This window comes from Typopeltis vanoorti, chromosome 10 (genome assembly GCF_054136105.1).
Source record: "Typopeltis vanoorti isolate ZY-2024b chromosome 10, IOZ_Tvanoo_1.0, whole genome shotgun sequence".
Lineage (NCBI taxonomy): Eukaryota > Metazoa > Arthropoda > Arachnida > Uropygi > Thelyphonidae > Typopeltis > Typopeltis vanoorti.
This window is the reverse complement of record NC_143558.1, coordinates 52,424,630-52,447,741: the sequence shown is the minus strand read 5'-3', so window position 1 is coordinate 52,447,741 and position 23,112 is coordinate 52,424,630. Positions and strand designations below refer to the sequence as shown.

Here is a 23,112-nt window from a genome sequence, read left to right as displayed (position 1 = left end):
ATGGATGTCAATTTAATGTGGAAAAGTATAAGGTTATGCATTTTGGGGTGTAAAGATTAGCAGTATATCACATTGGTGGAACTGTACTCCAGGAGATTGATGAGGTCAGGGATTTGGGAGTGTTGGTGGATAGGGAATTGAAGTTTATGGGGCACATTGCAAAAGTGGCTAAATCAGCTCATCAAATCACTTGGCTTCTGAAAAATACTTTAACAAGCAGAGACAAACAAGTTATTGTTCCTCTGTATCGAGCCTTGATAAGACCCCATCTAGACTACTGTGCCCAGATATGGGCTCCTTCTTCTTGATGGGGGAGGAGGTGGAGAGGATCCAGAGATGAGTGACCAAGATGATAGCAGGTCTGTGGAATGAACCTAATGAGAACAAGTTGAAGATTTGTGGGTTGCAAAAATTGGTCGATAGGTGGAAAAGGGGTGATATGATTGAGACATTCAAATTACATTCAAGAAAATTATGTATGTATATATTACTATGGAAAAATGTATGTGGATTATAATGATATTACTGATAAGATCTTAAAGAAAATACAATACAAAACAAAACAGAGAATTATAAAAATAAATAAATGCACGTAGCATATACAACACATTTTCCATACTGATATTCCCAGTAAGCACTCATTCACATATGTGTAATTGATTCCGTATCACACAAATTATGTGACCATACTTTATAATATGATGGATTTGCCTACCACTGTTGTCCCTATTAATAAGCTAATGAGTGAATGTATTCCAAAAGCCAAAAGGCTGAATAATGATGTAAAATGGATGAATGAGTAGCTTAAGCATGAAATCTGGAAGAAAAGGTACTTTTGAAGTAGTACAAGAATAATGGTAATAATCAGTTACATGAAGAGTATAAAGGACAAGCCAGGATACTAACTCAGTAAGTACAAGAAAAGTACATTATGAGCAAAAATTGGCAAATCAGGCAAAGAAAAACCCTAGAGTTTTTTAGATATGTGGAAAGTAAAAGGAAGAATGATCATGGTAAGATGAAGTTAATGGATGAAAATAGTAGAATGGTAACTACTGAAGAACACACCATTGAGGTATTGACATAGGAGAGTGAGCAGGAGGTATTTCAGGAATTAAATAACCTTGATGTAAATAAGGTGATAGGATTTGATGATATATTACCAAATATCTTATGGGAATGTTCCAGGGAATTGACAGTAGCACTGGCATGCATGTTTAATAAGAGTCTTAAAACAGCACAGGTTCTAAGGGAGTGGAAGGAAGGCAGAATTGTTCAGCTGCATAAAGGTGGTGGTGGTGATAAGGCTGTAGCTTCAAATTATAGGACAATCCATATATCTGGAGTTGTGGGAAAGGTACTGGAGAGATTAATGAGAATTAGAATACTGAAATTGGTTGATAACAGCAGTACACACTCGGTGGGGAAGTTTAAAGGAAGTAGTAGAGGAGATTAGAGATCTAGGAGTGATGGTGAACAAGGAACTGAAATTCAGGGACCATATTGCCCAAGTTATAAAGACATCACATCAGATAATGGCAATGATGTGGAGGACCCTGAGATTCAGAAATAGAGAGGTTATGATGCCATTGTCCTTGATCAAGACTCATATGCATTATTGTGCACAGAGTTGGTCATCAGGTTTTCATGGTGATGAGGATATGCTGGGAAGGGTCCAGAGAAGATTCACAAAGATGGTCGGTGGTCTTTGGAATATGAGGTACAAAGACAGAGAAAATGTAAATTGCAAAGCATTGTGAATAGGAGAAGGAGGATATGATTGAGACATATAAGCTAGTCAGGGGTTGTTATCAGGTTGGCATGGAAAAGAGTTTTCAAAAAATGGGAGAGAGGGATAGAACAAGAGGCAATCCCTGTAAACTGTATAAAGAAGGTGTTAGCAGAGAAGTGAGGAGTAGGTTCTTTGCATGGAGAGTAGTTATTGAGTGGTATACATTGCTTGAGTGTGTTGTGAATGTAGACACATTGAATCAGTTTAAGGCATGGTTGGATGAGCATTGCATGCAAAAGTCTGTACCTCCCATGATGACTTTCTGACTCCATGGAGGTCAGATGATGATAATAATAATAATAGACATACAAAAGTATTTATTACTGGTTTATTACTGTTGCGAGTGGGAACGTTGAATGTTGGAAGCATGACTGGAAGGGGAAGAGAGGTGGCAGACATGATGAGGAAGAGGAAGTTGGACATTTTATGCATGAAGGAAACAAGGTGGACGGGGGAAAAAGCGAAGGAACTAGGAGATGGGTATAAATTGTTCTACTCTGGAGCGAATAAAGAGGGAAGAAATGGTGTCAAAATTGTAGTGTGTGGCAGAATGAAGGGAGAAGTACTGGAAGTGAGCAGGAGGAACGATAGGATCATGCAAATGAAACTGGATCTTGGAGAAGAACAGCTGGTTGTCTTATGTGTATATGCCCCACAAGTTGGCTGTACAGCAGAAGAGAAGGATGAATTCTGGAATGTGCTAGATGAAGAAATGAGGGAACTGGAAGAAAACGAGATGGTGATTGTCAGAGGAGACTTGAACGGACACATAGGGAGACAGAATAAAGACTGTGAAAGGGTGCGTGGTGCCATGGAGTGGAAATGATGAACCAGGAAGGAGATAGGATCTTGGACTTTTGCATGCAGTAGCGGTTGATCTGGCAATTGTGAACTCCTTTTTCTGTAAGAGGGAAAGAGCATTCGATAACATTCAGAAGTGGCAACAACAGTTCACAGATTGAATACATTTTGACTAGAAGAAAACATCTTAAGGCAGTAACAAATTGTAAGGTAATCCCAACAGATTAGGTGGTGCAGCAACACCAGCTGCTGTGCACAGACTTTGAAATAAAATCAAAGACAGGAACCTTTGGAAGCCACGAGAGGAAGAAAATTAAGTGGTTTCACCTAAAAGAAGAGGGTGTGAAGAACCGTTTTAGGGAGAAGGTGTTAGAGAGGATTTCAGATGGACTAGAAAGTGTACAAGACTGGTGGAGACATAATTCTAAAGTAATTCTAAGCTGTGCAATTGAGGTGCTTGGTGAAACATCTGGAAAGATTAGAGAGCAGAAGGAGGGCTGGTGGTGGAATAATAATGTACAAGATGCAGTGATGGCTAAGAGGAAGGCAAAGCAGAAGTCGGATGAGTCAAGAGTGGAAGAGGACAGAAAGGAGTACAGAAAGAAAAAGCAAGAAGCCAAAAGAGTTGTTGCACAGGCAAAGGTCATGTTATATCAAGACCTTTATGATCAATTAGAAACAAAGGAAGAACAGAGAAAGATTTATTGATTGGCAAAATGTAGAAATAAGGCATCGAAGGACATTGTACATGTGAGGCAGATCAAAGACTCTGGAGGAAGAGAATTAAGGAAGGATGTGGATATAAGAAACAGATAGAGAATATACTTTGAAGGGCTTTTGAATGAAGAAAATGCAAGGACTCACAGAGAAGATAGGGAGCCTAATGAGGGGATGGTGCAGAACATTAGTAGAGTGGAAGTGAAGGAAGCTGTAAAGAGGATGAAGAATGGAAAATTGGTAGGCCCTGACAGGATACCAGTGGAGGCATGGAAGGCATTAGGGGAAGAGGGAATTGACCTGCTGTGGGACCTGTTAATAAAAATTTGTCAACAGGAAAATATACCTGGGGAATGGAGGGGAAAGTACTCTTGTCTCCATCTACAAGAGTAAAGGGGATGCCCAAGACTGTAAGAATTACAGAGGAATAAAGTTGATGCCCCACACAATGAAGATCCTAGAGAGGGTTCTTGATGGAAGACTGAGGAAGGAAGTGGAGATTGCAAAGGAGCAATTTGGCTTCAAGCTTGGTCGATCGATGACAGATGCTATCTTTGGGTTACGACAGATGATGGAAAAGTTTCGAGGGAAGCAACAGGAGCTACATCTAGTTTTTATTGATCTGGAGAAAGCTTATGATAGAGTGCCAAGGAAAGAAGTCTGGAGGTGTTTGAGGGAGAAGGAGGTACCGGAAAAATATGTCAGATTGGTGCAGGAGATGTACAGAAATGTGAAGACAAGAGTTCGAACCTGCCTGGGAGAGACAGAAAGTTTTCCAGTGACAGTTGGCTTGCATTAAGGGTCAGCATTAAGTCCATTCTTGTTTAATATTGTGATGGAGGTGGTGACAGAGGAGGTGAGAGAAGACACACCTTGGGGTATGTTGTATGCAGATGACATCGTGCTGTGAGCAGAATCAAGTGAAGAAGTGGCAGCTAAACTGGAAAGTTGGAGGAAAGTACTGGAAGCGAGAGATATGAGACTGAGCAGAGGTAAGACAGAGTATATGTGTTGCAAAGTGGATGGCAAGCAGGAGACAGATCTAGAGCTGGAAGGAAATGTCATCAGGAAGGTCAGTGACTTTAGATACTTAGCTTCAACAATGAAAGAGGATGGTGAGGCCGAGAAGGAAGTGGGATGCAGGATGGAGGAACTAGAAAGAGATGGCTGGAGTGCTATGTGATAAGAGGGTACTGATCAATCTTAATGGTAAAATCTACAGGACAGTAGTGAGACCAGCTATGACGTATCTACGGAAACTGTGGCCCTGAGGAAAAATAACATCAGCAGGATGGAGGTAGCGGAGATGAGAATGCTTAGGTGGATGTGCGGTGTGACCAGAAAGGATCGTCTGAGAAATAATTATGTAAGGGGAACAGTGAAAGTTACAAACTTAGGAGCAAAGATATAGGAGGCATCGAGATGGTTTGGTTATGTGATGAGGAGGGAGGAAGAGTATGTGGGAAGTAAGGTCATGCAGATGGATGCGCAGGTGAAGAAGAAGTGCAGATGGCCAAAGAAGAGATGGAGGGAGATGGTGGAGGAGGACTTGAGGATGAAGAACTTGGATGTGGCTACAGCCCAAGATAGGCGGTTGTGGAGGAGACTCACCACAAACAACGACCCTACTTAAGCGGGGAAAAGCTGCAGAAGAAGAAGACTAGTTAGTCATTTTTTGCAAAATAAATATCCATTCACATGCTTTTATTATTATGTAGAAAACAAACAGACAAGCAAAGCCCTTCATAAATTTGTACATGATTAACTAAAGTTTATAGGATCATCTGTAATTCATATCCAACCATAGTAACTTATTGTACCACCCATAATATGACAGTTGTAAAACATTGGATATTTATTTGACTATAAATTTTAATATCAGAAATAACAGCAAGACTTCAGACACCTTTTCTCTTTGCTATGGTATGGACAATTGGAGCAGCAATAGATAATGTCAGAAGGATAAAATTTGATGAATTTTACGGAGAACTTGTGATTAGTAATGTTCAAAATCATCACAAACCTAAAATATTCCGTCTGAACAAAAATCAACTTTTCCTGGATAAGGAGACAGTATATGATTTTATGTACAATACAAAAAAAAGAGATTGGATCAAATGGCTGGATACAATAGATAAATCAGAAACCAGTTTACCAAAAGATGCACATGTTAATGAATTTATAATTCCCACAGATGAAACAGTACAACAGAAATTTATGCTTCAGATTTATTTATCATGAGATACCTCACTTTTTGTAGGGCCTACAGGAACTGGAAAATCAGCACTAACTAATAGTTATCTTGTACATTCACTAAAAGAAAAATAAATCCCTAGTGTGAACTTTTCTGCAAGGACAACAGCTAGCCAAACGCAAGATATTATTATGTCCCAATTGGATAGGAGAAGAAAAGGAGTGTTTGGACCTAGAATGGGAAGAAAGTGTGTTACTGAAAAATCGTATGGTAAACTATAAATTCTGCATCACTTCAACCTGAGTATTTACATCTGGGTCTGGCTCCCACTGACGAGACCTCAACAAAGGCCGAAACCGGTCTGGATAGTGACTCCCCCATAATGTATGACATCATACATGTCCACTAGGAGATGTGTTTTACATTATGGGAAATACTAAGAATAGTGATCAGAGCTTACTTCACCTTTACTATGAGTTGCCCCTGTCATGAAAGGTTTGCTTATGCTTGAATCCGCCGAAACTTTAAGTTTTCTATATTCGGCACAAAACTCTTGTAGTTTCTCTATTCAGCTTTAAAATAATGTTGGAATCAATATTCACTTCACTTTGCATCACTGAAGTAAAGCCTATTGGCTCTCTTTTTCCAGTAATTCTTGGTGCCTTGATGTGACATCTTTTTTGGCAACTCATATGGTAAAGTATAAGTTCTGCATCACTTCAATCTGAGTAAGTATTTACACCAGGGTCTGGCTCCTACTGACGAGACCTTAACAAGGGTCGAAATTGGTTGGAAGCATGGGTGATGAATGGCAATGCTGTAGCCCATGAAGTTTTAACTGAGGCTCGGCTGTTGTTGTCACCCAGGTCCTGGGTGTGTGTGTGTGGGGGGGGGGGTGATAATGAATAGCAATGCTATAGTTCATGAAGTTAACTGAGGTACGGCTGTTGCTGTTATCCCTCGGATGAGATATGAGCAAATGAGTGATTCTGCTTGGTAGTGGGGTGAGCCTGCCATAGTGTAGAGCCAACCGGTTCTGAGAGTTCTTCTCAGTGGCAGGGTGAGCCTGCTACTGAGGGGAATAATGCTGAGTTTTTGGAGTTTGACCTGTACTTGAACATTCAACAAAGGTCGAAACTGGTCTGGTTAGTGACCCACCCATAATTTATAACATCATACGTGTCTGCTAGGAGATGTGTTTTACATTATGGGAAATACTAAGGATAGTGATCAGAGCTTACTCCACCTTTATTATGAGTTGCCCCTGTCAGCAAAGGTTTGCTTATGCTTGGATCCGCTGAAATTTTTATAGTTTCTATATTCGGCACGAAACTCTTGTAGTTTCTCTATTTGGCATGAAACTCTTGTAGTTTCTCTATTCGGCACAAAACTCTTGTAGTTTCTCTATTCAGCTTTGAAATAATGTTGGATTCAATATCCACTTAATTTGAAGAAAGTCCTTTGTTTTTATAGATGATCTCAATATGCCAGCCAAGGAAAACTAGAGTGTTCAGCCACCAATTGAACCGTTGCGATAATGTTATTAATTTCAACTATGGGACCCCCCCCCAGGTGGTGGTGGTTGTGGATTGTAATGATATTACATCACGTTTTACTCATCATATGAATGTCATGGCCATCGATGTTTTTGATTAACTTACTTTAACAAAGATCTTTTCTTCAATCACCGACTGGCACTTCTCAAAAGGATACAATGCATCTAAAGCAAGATTTGGAAAGGTAGTAGTAGTAGAACAAACAAAGTATGTTTACAAAGAAGTTACTAAAAAAATTCCTTCCCGCACTATCAAAAAGTCATTATATGTTCAATTTGCATGACTTTGCTCATGTAATTCATGGAGTTTTATTGATTCCAAATATCCATCTACAAGATGGAAATAAATTAATGTGCTTGTAGATTCATGAAGTTTATTGAGTATTCTATAATCGTCTTATAGATGATGAAGACAGGTCTACACTTTTTGCAATTGTCTCTGAAGCAATGAAAGTTTGTTTCAAACAACCAATGGACAAACTTCTTGAACATTTGTCAAGAAAAACACTAGTGGATGAAGATGTAAGAAGAGAATCAGAACAAATTGTGAGTTCTCTGTGCATTGATAATACCAATTTCTTATGGAGGATCATGATATGAAGATGTGTGAATATATCTGTCTGCAAAAGATGGCATCCAGTAAACAGAAAATCCAAAATTACTAGCAGAGTTAATGTATTAAAGTATTTAAAAAGAAATTTATTTTTTGGAGACGACATGTTTCCTGAGGAAGAGGCTAAAATATACGATGAACTAACAGATATGGATTAACTCACTACTATAATGGAACATTATTTGAATGATGTTTCAGTAAGGAAATACCGTGAGTAGACATATTAATTAAAATTATAATAACGGAATTAACTCATGTAAAATGTTATTTATTAAGTCAGTTCCTCATGGAACAGCTTTATAAAGAAACATGTGAAACTTGACTTCACTCTCCTAACTTAAACAGATCCGATGGTCACCTATACCCTTTGTGGGAGATAGTACTTTTTAGATCAGTTAATCTTTCCTAACTTTTTAATTATATATATATATATATATATATATATATATATATATAATTTATTTATCTATTTTTTTATTTTTTAAATAAGTTCGGAAATTTAATGACCTTTTTTAGTTATCTTACATTAACTACTTAGGTAACGCCTTTTGGAATCGACAGTTGTTGTTTAATTTGCTTTTTACATGTGCTGAAGATGCCTGTAATACTCACGCAAACATTTTACTAATAAATAATGTGATTTTGAATGATTTTACATCGCTGAAGTGAAGCCTTTTGGCTCTCTTTTTAAGTAATAAATAATATTTTATGTGAGTTAATTGCATTATTATAATTTTAATTAATCATTTGAGTGAATATAACATGATGAGTAAAGCACCTATGTCACTGTTATGTTCAAGTTTGCAATTGAACATATATCTCATATTAGTCATGTTCTAAAACAAGATAATGGACATGTTCTTTTGATGGGTAAGTTTTCATTTATATGCTTCAGTGATGCTTTTCTAAATTTTTGGATGTTGGTCATCCAGACCATGAAAGCATTGTTTAATTTGCATCTCCTTTTATCATATTTCTAAAAAGTTTAACTACTAACTTAATTACTATCAGTAATCACTAATCTATTATTATTAGTAATCATTAATCACTATTAGTAATAGTGCAGATGTGGCAGCCCTGCAAGAGGATTTGAATAAACTTGACAGATGGCAAATGAATGGGGATTTCAGTTTAATGCTGCAAAATGCAGTCTTGAAGTTTGGGTTAAGTTAATAGAAGGTTGCATACTCAATTGGAGGAAGTAGGGAAGACAAGAGATCTGGGGGTGAAATTCAGGGAACATATCACAAAGGTGGTGAAGGTAACCCAGAAGATTGCTGCAATACTGAGAAGGACTCTGACCTGCAGAGATAAAAGAATTATTGTTCCATTGTATAAGACCCTGATCAGACCACCCTTAGACTGTTGTTCTCAAATTTGGTTCCCCAGGATTTGAAAGGGGAAAAATTAACTGTGGAAAGGATACAGAGGTGGATAACAAAGATGGTTTCAGGACTGTACAATGTTAGTCATGAGGATCAGCTGAGGGAATGTAGACTGCAGAGTTTGGTAGATAGAAGGAGAGGTTATATTATTATTGATACTTTTAAACTGTTGAGAGGTAGTTACAGGGTTGACACTGGGAAGTTCTTTTGCTTGGTGGAATAGTAGGAAGGAGCAATAACAGGGGACCATCCCTGGAAGTTATGAAAGGAAGCTGTGAGCAAGAGGGTGAGCAGTAGTTTCTTTGCATGGAGGGTGGTTGAACCATGGAATGCATTGCCTGATAGAGTGGTGAGAGCAAGAATGGTCAATGAGTTCAAGGAGTGGTATGATAAATTTTGTGTTTCATAGGAAGGACCTTCCAAGATGAGTCTTTTGATTCCATGGAGGCCTGAATAATAATAATATTAATAATAACAAATCAATTTACATTCATGCCTATTTTTTTCTTTCAAAATGCCAGTCATATGTAAATAGTCCATATCGGATTAATGTAGATTGAAATATAATTATATAAATCTTTAGAAATTTTAAAATACAGAAAAATATTGAATTTTTTTATTTTTAAATTAATTAAAATCCAAATCTTAAATTTTTTAAGATGAGCCTGTGTAGCTCAGTAGAAGTGCCGTTTGCACTCTATGGCACCTGACCGCACGAGGAAAGACTTATGTTTGAATCTAGTCAAAGACTAGAGGAACATTTTCTAAGCTTTTCTCAACCGGTTCCCAAGTTAGTCAATCTCTGGCACAGGCAAGTGGGTTTTTTTCTCCTAGAAACTCATCCCCCCCCCCCGTAAACTCAAGAAAATCGGCCGTCGAATGCACACTATTTTCAGACATTAAAATTGTGTTAGGGTTAAGGACCACAAGATGGTGGCACTTTATAGCCACCTTCTTCACTGCGTACCGATTAATTAGTGATAACCTTGAGGCAGCTATCTCTGATTGGCTACCAGTGGAGATCAAACTACTCACTCAGTCTCCAAAAGTTAGATAGGGCTAAAACCACCTCGCTTACTCCCTATGCTGAAACAAAAAGGCATTAGCTGATTTTTTTTTTAATCTTAAATTTTAATTAAACTGATAAAAATTTAAATCGTAATTAGAATTTAAAATTTATCAGTTTCTAACATATCCTGAAAGCAATCTTTTTCTTTCTACATAGTTTGATGTTTCTGGAAAGTATGCATGTAGAAACCAGAAATAATATGAGACAATTTGTGTTTCCCACATTTCTGAAAACAGTAACACAATCTGGCAAGTGCCCCATGACCTTATTAATACAACCATATTATTATAAACACCTTTGTGTTTTCAGCTAATTATTGTTAATTAATTGCTGGCCTGGTTGGACAAGTGGTTAGTGTATTTGCTCTCCATCCAAAAGGCTGCGGGTTCGAATTCCACCATGGGCATGGATGTTTGTGATTGTCTGTGAAAATACTGGTGTTGGTGGTAGATGGGATTGCTGTAGATGATGAAAGTAGTCATGGTTCGTTGTAGTTGGTGGATTGAGTGATGGAGATGGAGAGTTGTGGAGTAGGTGCCCTTTCTCGATTAGTCTTTGGACTCCCCTGGAGTTGCCACATAATAATAATAATAATAATAATAACAATAATAATAATAATAATAATGTTTTGATGCTTGAAAAATACAAACAAATAACTGTAATATAATAAATTTTATTACAAATAACTGTAATAAAATACAAACATATGACTGTATTTGGGAATGCTCTGAAGATGTCAATAAGGATATCAGTCTTAAATTTAGTGACTCAAAAGATCTTTTAATTCTAGAGATGTAGGTGATGACAAGTGGCACATGCTATGTATGCTGAGAAAAATTTCACACTGCATACCTAAATTCCAAATATTTTATATCTTTTTTAAAAAATTGGAACACCTAAATTTTTTTGCAAATTAAAATTAAAATCATCAAATAAATGAAAGTCTTAAATTTACTATACTATTTGTTTTAAAAAAAATAAAAATTTTACATATAATTTTATTTAAAATTAAATATAATTAATATTATATTCTTTAAAATATATTTTATAGATCTTAATGTACCATAAAAGGAAATTAAAAGCATAACAAATTGTACCTTAGCATATTTTGCAACAGCTTCTTTTTCTTGTAATGTAGGTTTCAATGTTGCCCGTTGTGTTTTTATTTCTGCTTCCATTAGCTGTAACCATTCTCCCACCTTTTCATATTCATCTTTAAATTCTCGAAGTTGTATGCATATGTTATCTAAAATGAAAAAAATATTATCAATATGACATTAGTGTAGAATATAAAAATATAATAAAAAAGGGAATAACAGCAAACCTGTGGAGCTCTGTGGAAATGGTGATTGCACAGTGCTAGGTTGCCCGAAGAATGACCATTTTAAGTTCGATTCTAGCCATTGACTATACAAACTTTTTCTAAGTTTAGTTCCCAAGTTAGTTGATTGCTGGAATGGGCAAACAGGGCATTCCACCTGAAAACTTGTGCTTTTCGTTCTGTAAACTCAAGAAAATCAATTGTAGAATACACACCATATCAGACAATAATATTGCGTTAGGGTTAGAGACCACAAGATGGTGCCAGCATGCTCTTCTCCCCGTATGACAATTGAAATCGCTGATAGTCTTGGACTAGCATTCTATGATTGACTAAGGTCAGAGATGACCACTACCCACTAGTCTTCAAAAGTTAGGGCTAAACGGTCACACCAGTTTCATTTATAATTATTATTAATATAATTTCAAAATTTTGTTCAGTAATAAGACTCATCATAGGAGGTTGGCCTTAGGAAACAGACAGAATACTACTGCTTAAACTCATTATATGCTGCACTCTCACTGCATATTGCAATATGTTCCATGTTTCAACCACTCGCTATGCAAACACAATTACCTCTCACTTGCTTACTCACCACTTCAGGGGATGAGATGACTCTTGTATTTTTGCACCATATGAAAAATCTCTCTGCTCACAATCTGATAAATACCATTCAATAAATACCTCTTAATAAATGTCTCTCTTTAAATGGACAATGAGAGAATTAAAAAAAACTGAAATGTGATTAGAGAGGCATGGGGAAGACAAAAGGAATAAGCAGCAAAAGGAGAAACAAAACAGCACTGTATCAGGTAAGATTTATTATTATTATTATTATTAACATCTGACCTCCATTTCTTGTAGATAGGTTTATATGTTGGTTAGACATACTTCTAATTTTTTAGGAAATTATAACATAAAACTATATTATTAATTATAAAAACTTTAATTAATAACTACCTATATTTCAGCAATGTTACATTGCCATCTTCAGGGATCACAAAACAATGATATATGCATGCAAGAACTAACACTAAGCAAATGAGGCCGAAGAAAGGCAACTGAAGTTGGTCCTAGAGTCCTAAATGTGCCCCTCCCCCCTCCAGCAGGCTAAATAGGGTTGTCTTGGCTGTTGGGCTGATGTTCTTAGAATGTAAGCTTTCGAAATTTGGGGCAGTCTTCTTCACCTGAGAATCATATACAGTGATATTCTTAGACTTTGTAAAATCGTTTGATAGATTACCATCAATCTATCAAACGATTTAGATGGTTAGATGGATCAGAAATTGGCTCTCTCTGAATAATACCAGCAGGTTGTGTATGATGGAGCAGTGTCTCAAAAAAGAAGGATAACTAGTACAGTGCCCCAGGGTTCTGTTCTTGAGCCCCTGTTGTTTAACTTGTTTGTAAACAATACAATATATCACGTGGACTGACTGGGGATTTTCAGTTATTTGCTGCTGATGATGCAAAGTTGGGAAGAATTATAAGTAGCACTGCTGATGCTGAATCCCTTCAGGAAGATCTGAATAGACTTTTTACTTGGAGAAAAGAGTGGGGCTGAAGTTTTAATATCAATAAGTGCAAGGTGTTACATTTTGGAGTGCAGAAATATAAGACTGTGTACTATATCAATGGTGCTGTATTGCAGGAAGTGGATAAGATTAGAGATTTGGGAGTGATGATTGACAGTAGACTTCTTATCATAGCAGCACATCATAGTGCTGCTATGATAAGAAGAACTCTAACATGCAAGGATAAGGAAGTAATCAGACCACACTTGGACTACTGTGCTCAGATCTGGTCACCTGGTTTTCAATATGATGTGGAGACATTGAGGAGGGTCCAGAGGCAAGTGACTAAGACAATATCAGGACTTTGGAATACTGGCTATGGAGAGAAGTTGAAGAAATGTGGATTGCAGAGTTTGGTGGATAGGAGGAAGAGAGGTGACATGTTAGAGACATTTAAGTTGGTGAGAGGATTTTATCAGATTAATCCAGAGGGAATTATAAAAAGAGTAGAAGGTGAGAGGGGAAGAACCAGAGGTCATTCCTGGAAGTTATGTAAAAGCGTGATGAAGAAGGGTGTGAAGAGTAGATTTTTTACATGGAGAATTGGCAGTGAATGGAATGCATTACCAGTGTGTGTTGAGAAACTGTATCCAGACCAGGCAGCTAAATAGCGAACACATTATACGTAGCATAGCCAAACAGTGGGTTTATGTGGGGGCAGATTTTAAGACTTTTTCTTCAAAGGTCTTCAAAGAGAGATGACATTTTTGGTAGGAACAAATGATATGATTTGTCTGGTAATGTACATTACAAGAGATCATATGAAAGAACTAACTTCATATCCTCTACTGGAAGAAGAGAAAGAGAGAGACAGAGAGTGAAGGATAAGAAAGTAAAAATCATTGGTATATTACCTATATATGATAGACATGAATTAGGAAGATAGGCTATGATGGCAAATGATTCAATGCATAGGCTGTTTAGGAAGAATGACTGAGAGTATTTGGATGTATAGAGTGAGTTTCTGAGAAAAATGAATTTGTATAAAAAAAGATAGCCTAAACTTGAATGTTCTTGATATCAGGAGTCTAGAAATATTATTAAGTGGTATGAGGCCTAACACAGAGAGTCAGGAAAACTAGATTATCAATGGGAGGAATAATGAGATTCTGTGCAAATGACAGAACATGTTAAGTAACTGTATTAATAAGAGGAATGTGCATTGCAATGGAAATGATTATGAGGAATAATCCCTCTAGTTGGTGAGAGTGACCATCACGTGATTACCTGGGTGGTTGCAGCAGTGCAAGGACCTCCGTGAAAAAAGGATATATGTGGAATTACAAGACTGATGATTATGAAGAGCTCAGGAGACAGATGGCAGGTGTAGCATAGAATGAGGAGTTAGCTGGAAAACAGATCAATGCAGCTTGGGGGATATTTAAGAGCTATCTAGTAGAAGCAATGTCAAAATGTATTCCAAGGGTCAGAAGATTAAATAAGGTAGGTGTGAAATGGAGGAATGAAGAGATTCAGCATGTGATACAGAGATAAATGACATTATGGAGTCAGCATAAGAGAAATGGTAATAACCAATTCCATGAGGATTACAAAGACCAGGCAAGGATAATGTAAGAATAGAGATCTGCAAGTTATCCAACTTTGTCATGTAAACTATAGAAGCAAGTACACAAAAATTCATGCAACTTAATATGCCTATACACAAATGACAGGAGTATCAGGAACAAATTGGTAGAGTTTGTTACCTTGGAAAACATGTTGATGCCTCAGGTTGTAGGCATTGGTGAGACCTGGCTATGGTTATCTTAGTATGCATGGTATGGAAGAGTTGATGATTGGAATTGCTTGGTTGATAGGTGTAATTCCAATAGCTGAGCTAATATGTTGTTCTAATGATCTCAGTTAGCTCAATTATTGAAATTACACCTCTGATAGCTGAGTAATTCTAATCATAGATTCCAATCCCTTGCTGTGCCAAATCATTCCTATTTCCATTTGAGGACACTAAGAAGGTAGCATTTTTTCTTTAAGTTTTTCCAACACTTGTTCTTTAATAAGTTTAGGTGGAGATGATCTGCTAATGATAGCAGAGTTAACTGGGATACTTTATTGTATTGGAGATCATTACCTGAATACATGCTCTGTACAGAATGTCTTTCATTTGCCTTAGAATTTCTTACTGATATAAACATGAAACGGTGAGATTCCTGAATGAAAAAATTACTTAATCACTGTTTCCATCCTTCAATTTCGTTTTAATTTCTTTCTTATTATGGCTGCAAAAGTTGCTCAATATAAGCATGCTATAACATTGCAGCAGAATAACTGACGATTCACATTGCAGTTTTCTGGAATTAGTTTGAACTAGAACATAATAAATAATTTATTCACTAAGCCTAATTATTAGTTATATGTGAACATTTTTTAGTTCAAGCAATCATTATCTAGAAAATGAAATGACCTAAAGAACAAAGAACTATTCACATGCACCTGGATTCCTTGGAGATGAGGAGGCTGTGGAGAGGGTTCAGAGAAGAGTGACCAAGTTGGTGAGTGATATAAAAAATGCTCCCTACATTGATAGATTGAGAGCTTGTGGATTGCAGAGATTGGTTGATAGGCGAAGAAGAGGGGATATGATAGAAACATTCAAATTACTAAAAGGTTTTTATAGGATTGATGCAGGGGAAATGTTTCAGCTGTGTGAAAGTGATGGAAGAACAAGAGGTCATCTCTGGAAATTAAAGAAGAGTGTGGTTAACAAAGGTGTCAGAACAAGGTTTTTTGCCTGGAGGGTGGTGAATGAGTGGAATTCATTGCCTGACTTAGTTGTGAGCTCTTCGTCTGTAAATGAATTCAAGAAGAGATATGACAGATATTGTTTTGCTAGTTTGGGTCTCCCGCGATGAGTCTACTGACTCCATGGAGATACCCGTAATAATAATAATAATAATTTCAAGATGAGAAAGTTGCAAGTTGTATAAGGTTAGTCCTGCAATTAGAATTTTTTGGCTGATGGAGTTAAGATATTATCTGATAATTGCATGTGCTTCTCCAGCCAAATTGTTCTGCTTTATAAGGCTGCAAAATCCACAATTGCTCAAGTTTCTGGAAGTGGAAGGAGGACTGCTAATTCCAAGATGAAACTAGTTAATTATTCACCTTCAGATGAAAAACCATTCTTGGAAATGTACCATGAAGTCATCAAGGAAGACAACAAGGTGGAAGGAGGACTGCTAATTCCAAGATGAAACTAGTTAATTATTCACCTTCAGATGAAAAACCATTCTTGGAAATGTACTATGAAGTCATTAAGGAAGACAACAAGGTATTCCTTGTTGTCTTCTGCCAGCTCTGATAATAATTCTGATAAAGATATAGGAGACTAAATGTTAGTAACAGATAGCTAAAATTATTAAAATATGGATCAACTATATTACATTTTTTTCTTTATTCCCTCATGAATTTAATACTTGATAATTGCATGAATTATCAAGGGGAACATATACATGAAGAGAACTTGGCACATATTAATAAGGTACACATGATTAAAACAGTATTAAAAGATTCATACAAATGACCTTAAGTTAATTTAGTAGTTTAGATAGATAAATCCCATACCTAATTTCTCTTGTAAATCTTTAATTTCAGTAAAAAGTTTGTTAAAGTCTGACTGAAGTGTTTCCATATCCAAAGAAATTAGCTTTTTTCCTGCATCAGAACTTGTTCCTATTACAATTTCACCACAGTGCACCATAGTGTCAACTTTTAGCTGTCCTTGAGCTTTTTTAGCAAGCAGTTCCTAACAATTAAAAAAAAAACTTTACTGTTTTGTAGAAAAACTTTTTACTTGCATCATATTAGCATTCATAGAATACTCATTAACCATTATTTACAGAATTCCTATCATCATTCTCCTTGAATGCATTCATTGACAGAGCAATAAAGTTTAACAGTTTATTATCATTCCCATCACATGTACAAGATATTTATATTATACAACACAAATCAAGTTGTACAATTCAACATACACTATTACACAATACAATTCAAGTTGCACAATTCAATGTACAATATTATACAATACAGTTCAAGTATTACTGTCATTTTCTGTTGGTAATTACACTTATTTTTGGCTATTATTTTGTTACAATTAATAAATAAATCCTTATATATATGCAAATAGAGTAAAATACATTTCGGATAGTTTTCGTAGTTTATAATAAGTTACTGGTTTTAGTGATAAAGTAAGTTAGTTAAGTTTGTGTATTTATGTGTAACCAAGGGCCATAGCCATACTGTTACTAGAGAATTAAATTAGTTCGAAGCAGTCACTGCGAGTCCAGTAACAGTATCTATGAGGGCTCACCTTACACGGTTTGATTTGATGTACATGTTAATATATTAGTCTCCTTAGTGAATGAACTATTTAGTATATTGGTACCTTAATTGGATATGATATGTGAGTTATAATGATCCCTTATACTATACATTTAAAGCAATTGTCAACATTGTTTAGTCCCATGAGGTAGTCTTTCAATCTTTTTCTAAATGCATAAGCTGAGGTTACAGATTTGATTTCATTTGGGAGTTTATTGTAGCTGCTTGTTGCTAGGTATTCAAAAGATTTATGAAAAATATCTTTGTTTCCTTGGGTACTACCAGCATGTTTTGGTCACGTTGTAATCTATAGCCTACATTATATACCAAGAAACTTTCAGCATTCCTTTTTACGTATAATAGACAACCATAGAGATATAGTTTTTGTAATGGTAGAATATTACGCATGACAAACAGATCGTTGGTTGAATGTGCGAAGTCAGTAATGGTTATGGCTGTAATTATTCTGTTTTCTATTCTTATTAATGGAAGCAGATTGTTGTAATAATCTCCACCCCAACAGGTGATGCATGTCATATTGCAGTGAGGAATTTACCTGGGAATAGTACAAGCATCTTAAGAATGCTGCATTTACAAATTTTTTAATATATTATATTCTATTAATTATGAACCTAAACTTATTTGTTAAGCAAGTGGTGTGGAAGTTCCACTTCATATTGCTATCGATATAGAGGCCCAAATACTTGACTGATTTTGGTTTTTTTGATTAAGCTACAGTTATAATTTAGGATGTCACTACATTTCCTTTCATGCCATTTTATAGTATATTGTGGTCTAGCTTATCTGTTAACGTGAAGTACATATATCTTGTTTTATTGGTATTAATGTTAAGTCCATTATTGCTAAACCATTTACTTAGTTTTAATCACTATTAATCCGATTTTTTTAGATCTTCAAGGGTTGTTTTGATGTATATTAATGTTGTGTCGTTGGCAAAGGATATCATTTTGCCAAAAAAGTTTGTATTTACATAAATCATTAACATATATTAAAAATAGGATGGGTCCTAGTACAGACCTTAGCAGGACTCCATATTTTATTATTTTTGTTGCACTACTATATGTGCCATACCTGGTATATTGTTTTCTATTATTCAGATAGGATCTGAACCAGTCATTAGTAATTCCTCAGATGCCGTATTTGGACATTTTCAGTAGAAATAGGTCATGATGAACACAGTCGAATGCCTTAGATATATCAAGAAAAATAGCTGCTGCATGTATTACTTTATTTATTCCACTACAGACCATTTTATGAAACTCCAATAGCGCTTTTTTGGTATTGTATCCAGATCCATATTGATTAATTGTGTAAAAGGATATGGTATTTAAATAGCTATTTAAGCATTTTTTTATTAGAATTTCAATAACCTTTATTGTGGATAGTATAGATACTGGTCTGTAATTTTTATTTCATTTCTGTTACCTCCTTTATATAGAGGTACAACTGAAGCAGTCTTTAAGTGTTCTATAAACTTACTGTGTTCAAAGGATTTGATAACAGTAAGTTCAAATCCTTTGTTCACTCAAGCTATTAAAGCTGCAGAAGAATATTCTTGGACTTTGAGTGAATTTTGGAAGAAATTTAACATAAAAGATGCCATTCAAAATATTTATGAATCTTGGCAAGAGGTGACTCAAAGCAACATGAGAGCCGTATGGCATAATATCTTGCCACATTGTTCAAAGGATATTGTTGCCTTTGCAACACAGAAAGAGGAAATCTCAACAGAAATTGTGCAGATCGGCAAAGATCTTGGTATTACAAGTTTAGATTGTAACAATGCGAACGAATGTATTGATTCTCATTCAAATCTGGATGATGAAACCCTTTTGGAGTTGGAACAACAACGAGCCTATGAAACAGAAGAAGACGTAGATGACCTCACTGATATCATGGCTGAAGAATTTTCCTTTGCTGACGTTTCAACTTTTGTGAGAAAAATCGACGAAGTTTCCGACTTTTCTCATAAATGCTGACCCGAATTTGGAAAGAAGCATCAAAGTGAGACAAAGTCTCAATAATGCCATCAAATGCTACCGAGACCTAGTACTTGAAGAGACAAAGAAGACAAAGATGGTTCAATGAACACTAAAAGACTACTTTAGTAAAAAGTGAATTACTGTATGCTAAAATAGAAGCAATATTTGTTTTGTTTACTACAACTTTTATATCAGTTTAAAAGGATTTTATTTGTTATTTAGTTAATAAAAATAACAATTTTTTTTCATTTTTAAACATTTTTATTATCCTAAATTTTTGTAATAAACAAATTAAATTGAAAACCTTTATAAATAGACCTCGAACAATGTGATTTTGCATAGCGAGGATGCTTCTTGGAACAATTAACTGCACTACACAAGGTATTCCTGTATAAGTATATTCATTCCAGTCTATAAAATTTATAAATATTTTTCTAGCGTATAGAATTAATTGATCTGAATGATTATAGTCGAAACAATCATAATATGTGTCATAATCTGTGAGAGAATAAAGATCAACCTCAAGTTGTTTGATCCATATTTCACTTAAGACTAGTACATCTATATATAATATGATTGGATTTCTGTGAAAAGAACATTAAATTATCAAAATTTGACCTTATCAACCTAATATTGACATGATATATGTTGAAATTCTTGGATGTGTTTGTAGAAGTGTTAGAAAAATGTTTTATGGAGGTTAGATTATATAGTTTTTTACAGTTTACAGTTGCATCACAATCTAAGCTATTCATGTGGAATCTTAAATACAATTTAGGTCTTGATTGTTCCAGTTATTCATGGGTAACATTTAGATTTACTGTGTTCTTTGACTGAGTTCATCAAGTCGTCCAGTGTTTTCATCCGTATCACTTTTATGTTGTCGTTCTTTCTCATGAATAGTTTACCATCTTTTACCCATATATATTTGACTGCACCACTTGCTCTCTTTTGTTTTACTTCATAAAGGAGTTGCTTATTGAGTTTGGTGAAGTGTTCATTTATGTAGACTTGCACCAGTTTTAACTGTTCATCAAATTGCTGAGCTGTAATCTTGAGTTTTCTTGCCTCCATGATCCATTTATTTTTAATATTCTTGCTTTCTAGTTGAATAATAACTTGATATCTGTTTTTCTGCTGGTGGGTACTCTTTGGGCATGCAAGATGTCACCCCTTTTTACACCAAGTAGATTCACCAGTTTTTCAGCTATAGTATGCAAGTTTTCATTTTGAGCTTCTGGTAGACCGTTTAATTCAATATTGTTCAACCTGGAGCACTGCTGAAATTCATTAATTTCCCATTTCAGTTCATTCGTTCATTTGAGCTTTTAAGTATTTTATTTTTGTTTGTTAGGTTCTGTGTTTTTAGTGCACAGATCCTTAATTAGTTTTTCATTGCATTTGGCTTTGTTCTTTAGATCTTGAATGCATACAAAACTATACTCCAGCGATGACTTCAGTTCATTTATTTCGGCTTTAAATAGTACTTCCAGTTCCCTTCAGATTCTGGAGTAATCGTCTTTAATTTCTACTTTGATGGCGTTTAGGTCTTCTAAAATTTGTTCCCTGAAGTTTCTTAGGAAAACCCTCACGTCAGCTTCTCCGCAGTCTTTGTTCACTGCTTTAGTTAAATCTAAACCATAGCTGCTTCTATTAAGTTTACTTGGAGTTTTAAGGTTGTTTTGGGGAGAAGTATTAATACAACTCTGGCATTTCTATTTTAATTTCTTGTCCTTAGACATTTTTTGAAAGTTAGATCTCTGGTGTACAAGATAGGATGCCAGAGGTGCATTTGCCTGGAGGGATGATAGAAAATGTGGCTATGGCAATTAAGAGGGGGGTGAAAGGATGGATGAAATGATTCTGATGGTGGGCACAAATAATTTGACAGGCAGTGTAAATTGGGTGGTGAGAGAGCTAAGATTCTTGCTTGAAGTTGTGCAAAAGAAAACGCAGAGAGGAAAGATTGCGTGTGTGTTGCCCAGGTATGATACTGACGAGCTCAGCAGAAGAGCAGAAATACTGAATCACATAATAGCCAGAATGTGTGAGAAGAAAGGATTGGAATACATGGATGCTTGGAAGGCATTTGAGGACAGAAGGGAATTATATGCTAGAGACTGCTTGCATTTGAATGAGGAGGGACGAAGGCATCTGGAAAGATTGCTGTTTTCTGAACAAGTCAGTGTGTCAATGCAGGGAAACTAGAATTCCCAAGATAGATGGTAGCAGGGGGTGGCCTCTTGTGGGGATGGGTGCTTGGGGGGAAGGGGATGACATTGGGCAACATTGCGCCCAAGGAGGGGGCTGAGGGGGGCAATGATAGGTATAGAAGCAGTGATCTTTTTATGCCCTATACTAATGTCAGGAGTATCTGAAATAAAGCAGATGAATTGGTGGCGCTGATAGCATCAACCTGGCTAAAGATTATTTGGATCTCTGAGATGTGGTTGAGGGAGGATGATATAATCACAGGAATTGAAGTGGCAGGATATAGCATTTTTCAGCAGGATAGGAAAGGAAAAAGTCGTGGTGGTGGTGGAGTACTGTTTATGATAAATGATGACTTATGTCCTCTAAGAGTGCAGGCTTTGGAAGGCAATGACACAAATGGTTTTGAAAGCATATGGTGTGAGGTAGAAGTGACCAAGACAGGATATTTAGTAGGGTGTTGCTATAAACCAGGGAGAACAGAGGGTGGGGACCAGCAGATGTTTAGGCAGTTGAGCTTGGCAAGTGCAAGAAGAATGATTGTTATGGGAGATTTTAACTACAGCAGTATAAGCTATGAAGAGGAAAATGCAAGTAGTAAGAAGGGGATAGAATTTCTGGAATTATTGAGGGACAAATGTCTTCAGCAGCATGTGATGGAGGGAACAAGAGGTTCAAGAGTTTTGGATTTGGTCATAGCATCAGAAGAGCTGATAATAAGTGAGATGACATCTCTCCCACCAGTTGGAGAGAGTGACCATGTGGTTTTGACTTGGGAGATGAACAAACATGCAGGTGTATCAAAGGAAAGGGAACGTATGTGGAATTATAAGGCAGGTGATTATAATAGTCTGAGGTATCAACTAGGGACAGTTCCATGGAGGGCAGAATTGGAAGGCCAGGATATCATTAGTGCTTGAGAAATTGTGAAAGAATATTTGTTAGCAGCAATAGTAAACTGTATTCCACTGATGCAAAAGCAGACACAATTTGGTGTAAAGTGGATGACAAACGATATTAAACAGGAACTGTAGTTGAAAAAGAGATTATGGAAGAGATATAAGGAGAGGTGTGGAGGACAGATACATGAAGAATATAAGACGTAGGCCAGGAGAGTGACCAGAATGGTGAGGAAATCAAAACTGGAATATGAGAAGCGATCGGTACTAGGGAATTTTTTAGCCATATGGCCAGTAGGAGGAGAAATAATTGTGGAAGAATGACAACATTGCAGGATAAAAATGGAAATTGAGGGACTGATGCCGAGGACTTAGTGGAATTGTTCAATGAGCACTTTCTTGCAGTATTTCATCCTGGAGGAGGTTTGAATACTAGAGGGATAGGGCAGGTTCAGGGTTTAAAGGTTCAAGAGGAGAGTGTGTTCCAAATACTGAGTACTCTGGATACCAGTAAAGCTATTGGACTGGATGGTATTTCACCACGGGTTTTGAGAGAATGTGCTAAAGAACTGACAGTTCCGTTGACCTGGCTTTCCAATAAAAGTTTGGCTGTAGGAAAAGTACCCAGGGAATGGAA

At 36.2% G+C, this 23,112-nt stretch overlaps 1 protein-coding gene across 1 annotated transcript in view; it reads right to left on the bottom strand.

Annotated features, from left to right (window-relative positions):
• LOC150102416 (muscle-specific protein 300 kDa-like) overlaps window positions 1-23,112 on the bottom strand; it is a 1,203,500-nt gene that overhangs the window by 527,114 nt on the left and 653,274 nt on the right. Inside the window, exons 41-42 of the mRNA XM_090399574.1 lie at window positions 16,604-16,784; window positions 11,224-11,372 (exon numbers count right to left, since the gene is read on the bottom strand). Coding sequence (XP_090255700.1) covers window positions 11,224-11,372; window positions 16,604-16,784 — 330 coding nt within the window. The remainder of the gene's footprint in view (window positions 1-11,223; window positions 11,373-16,603; window positions 16,785-23,112) is intronic.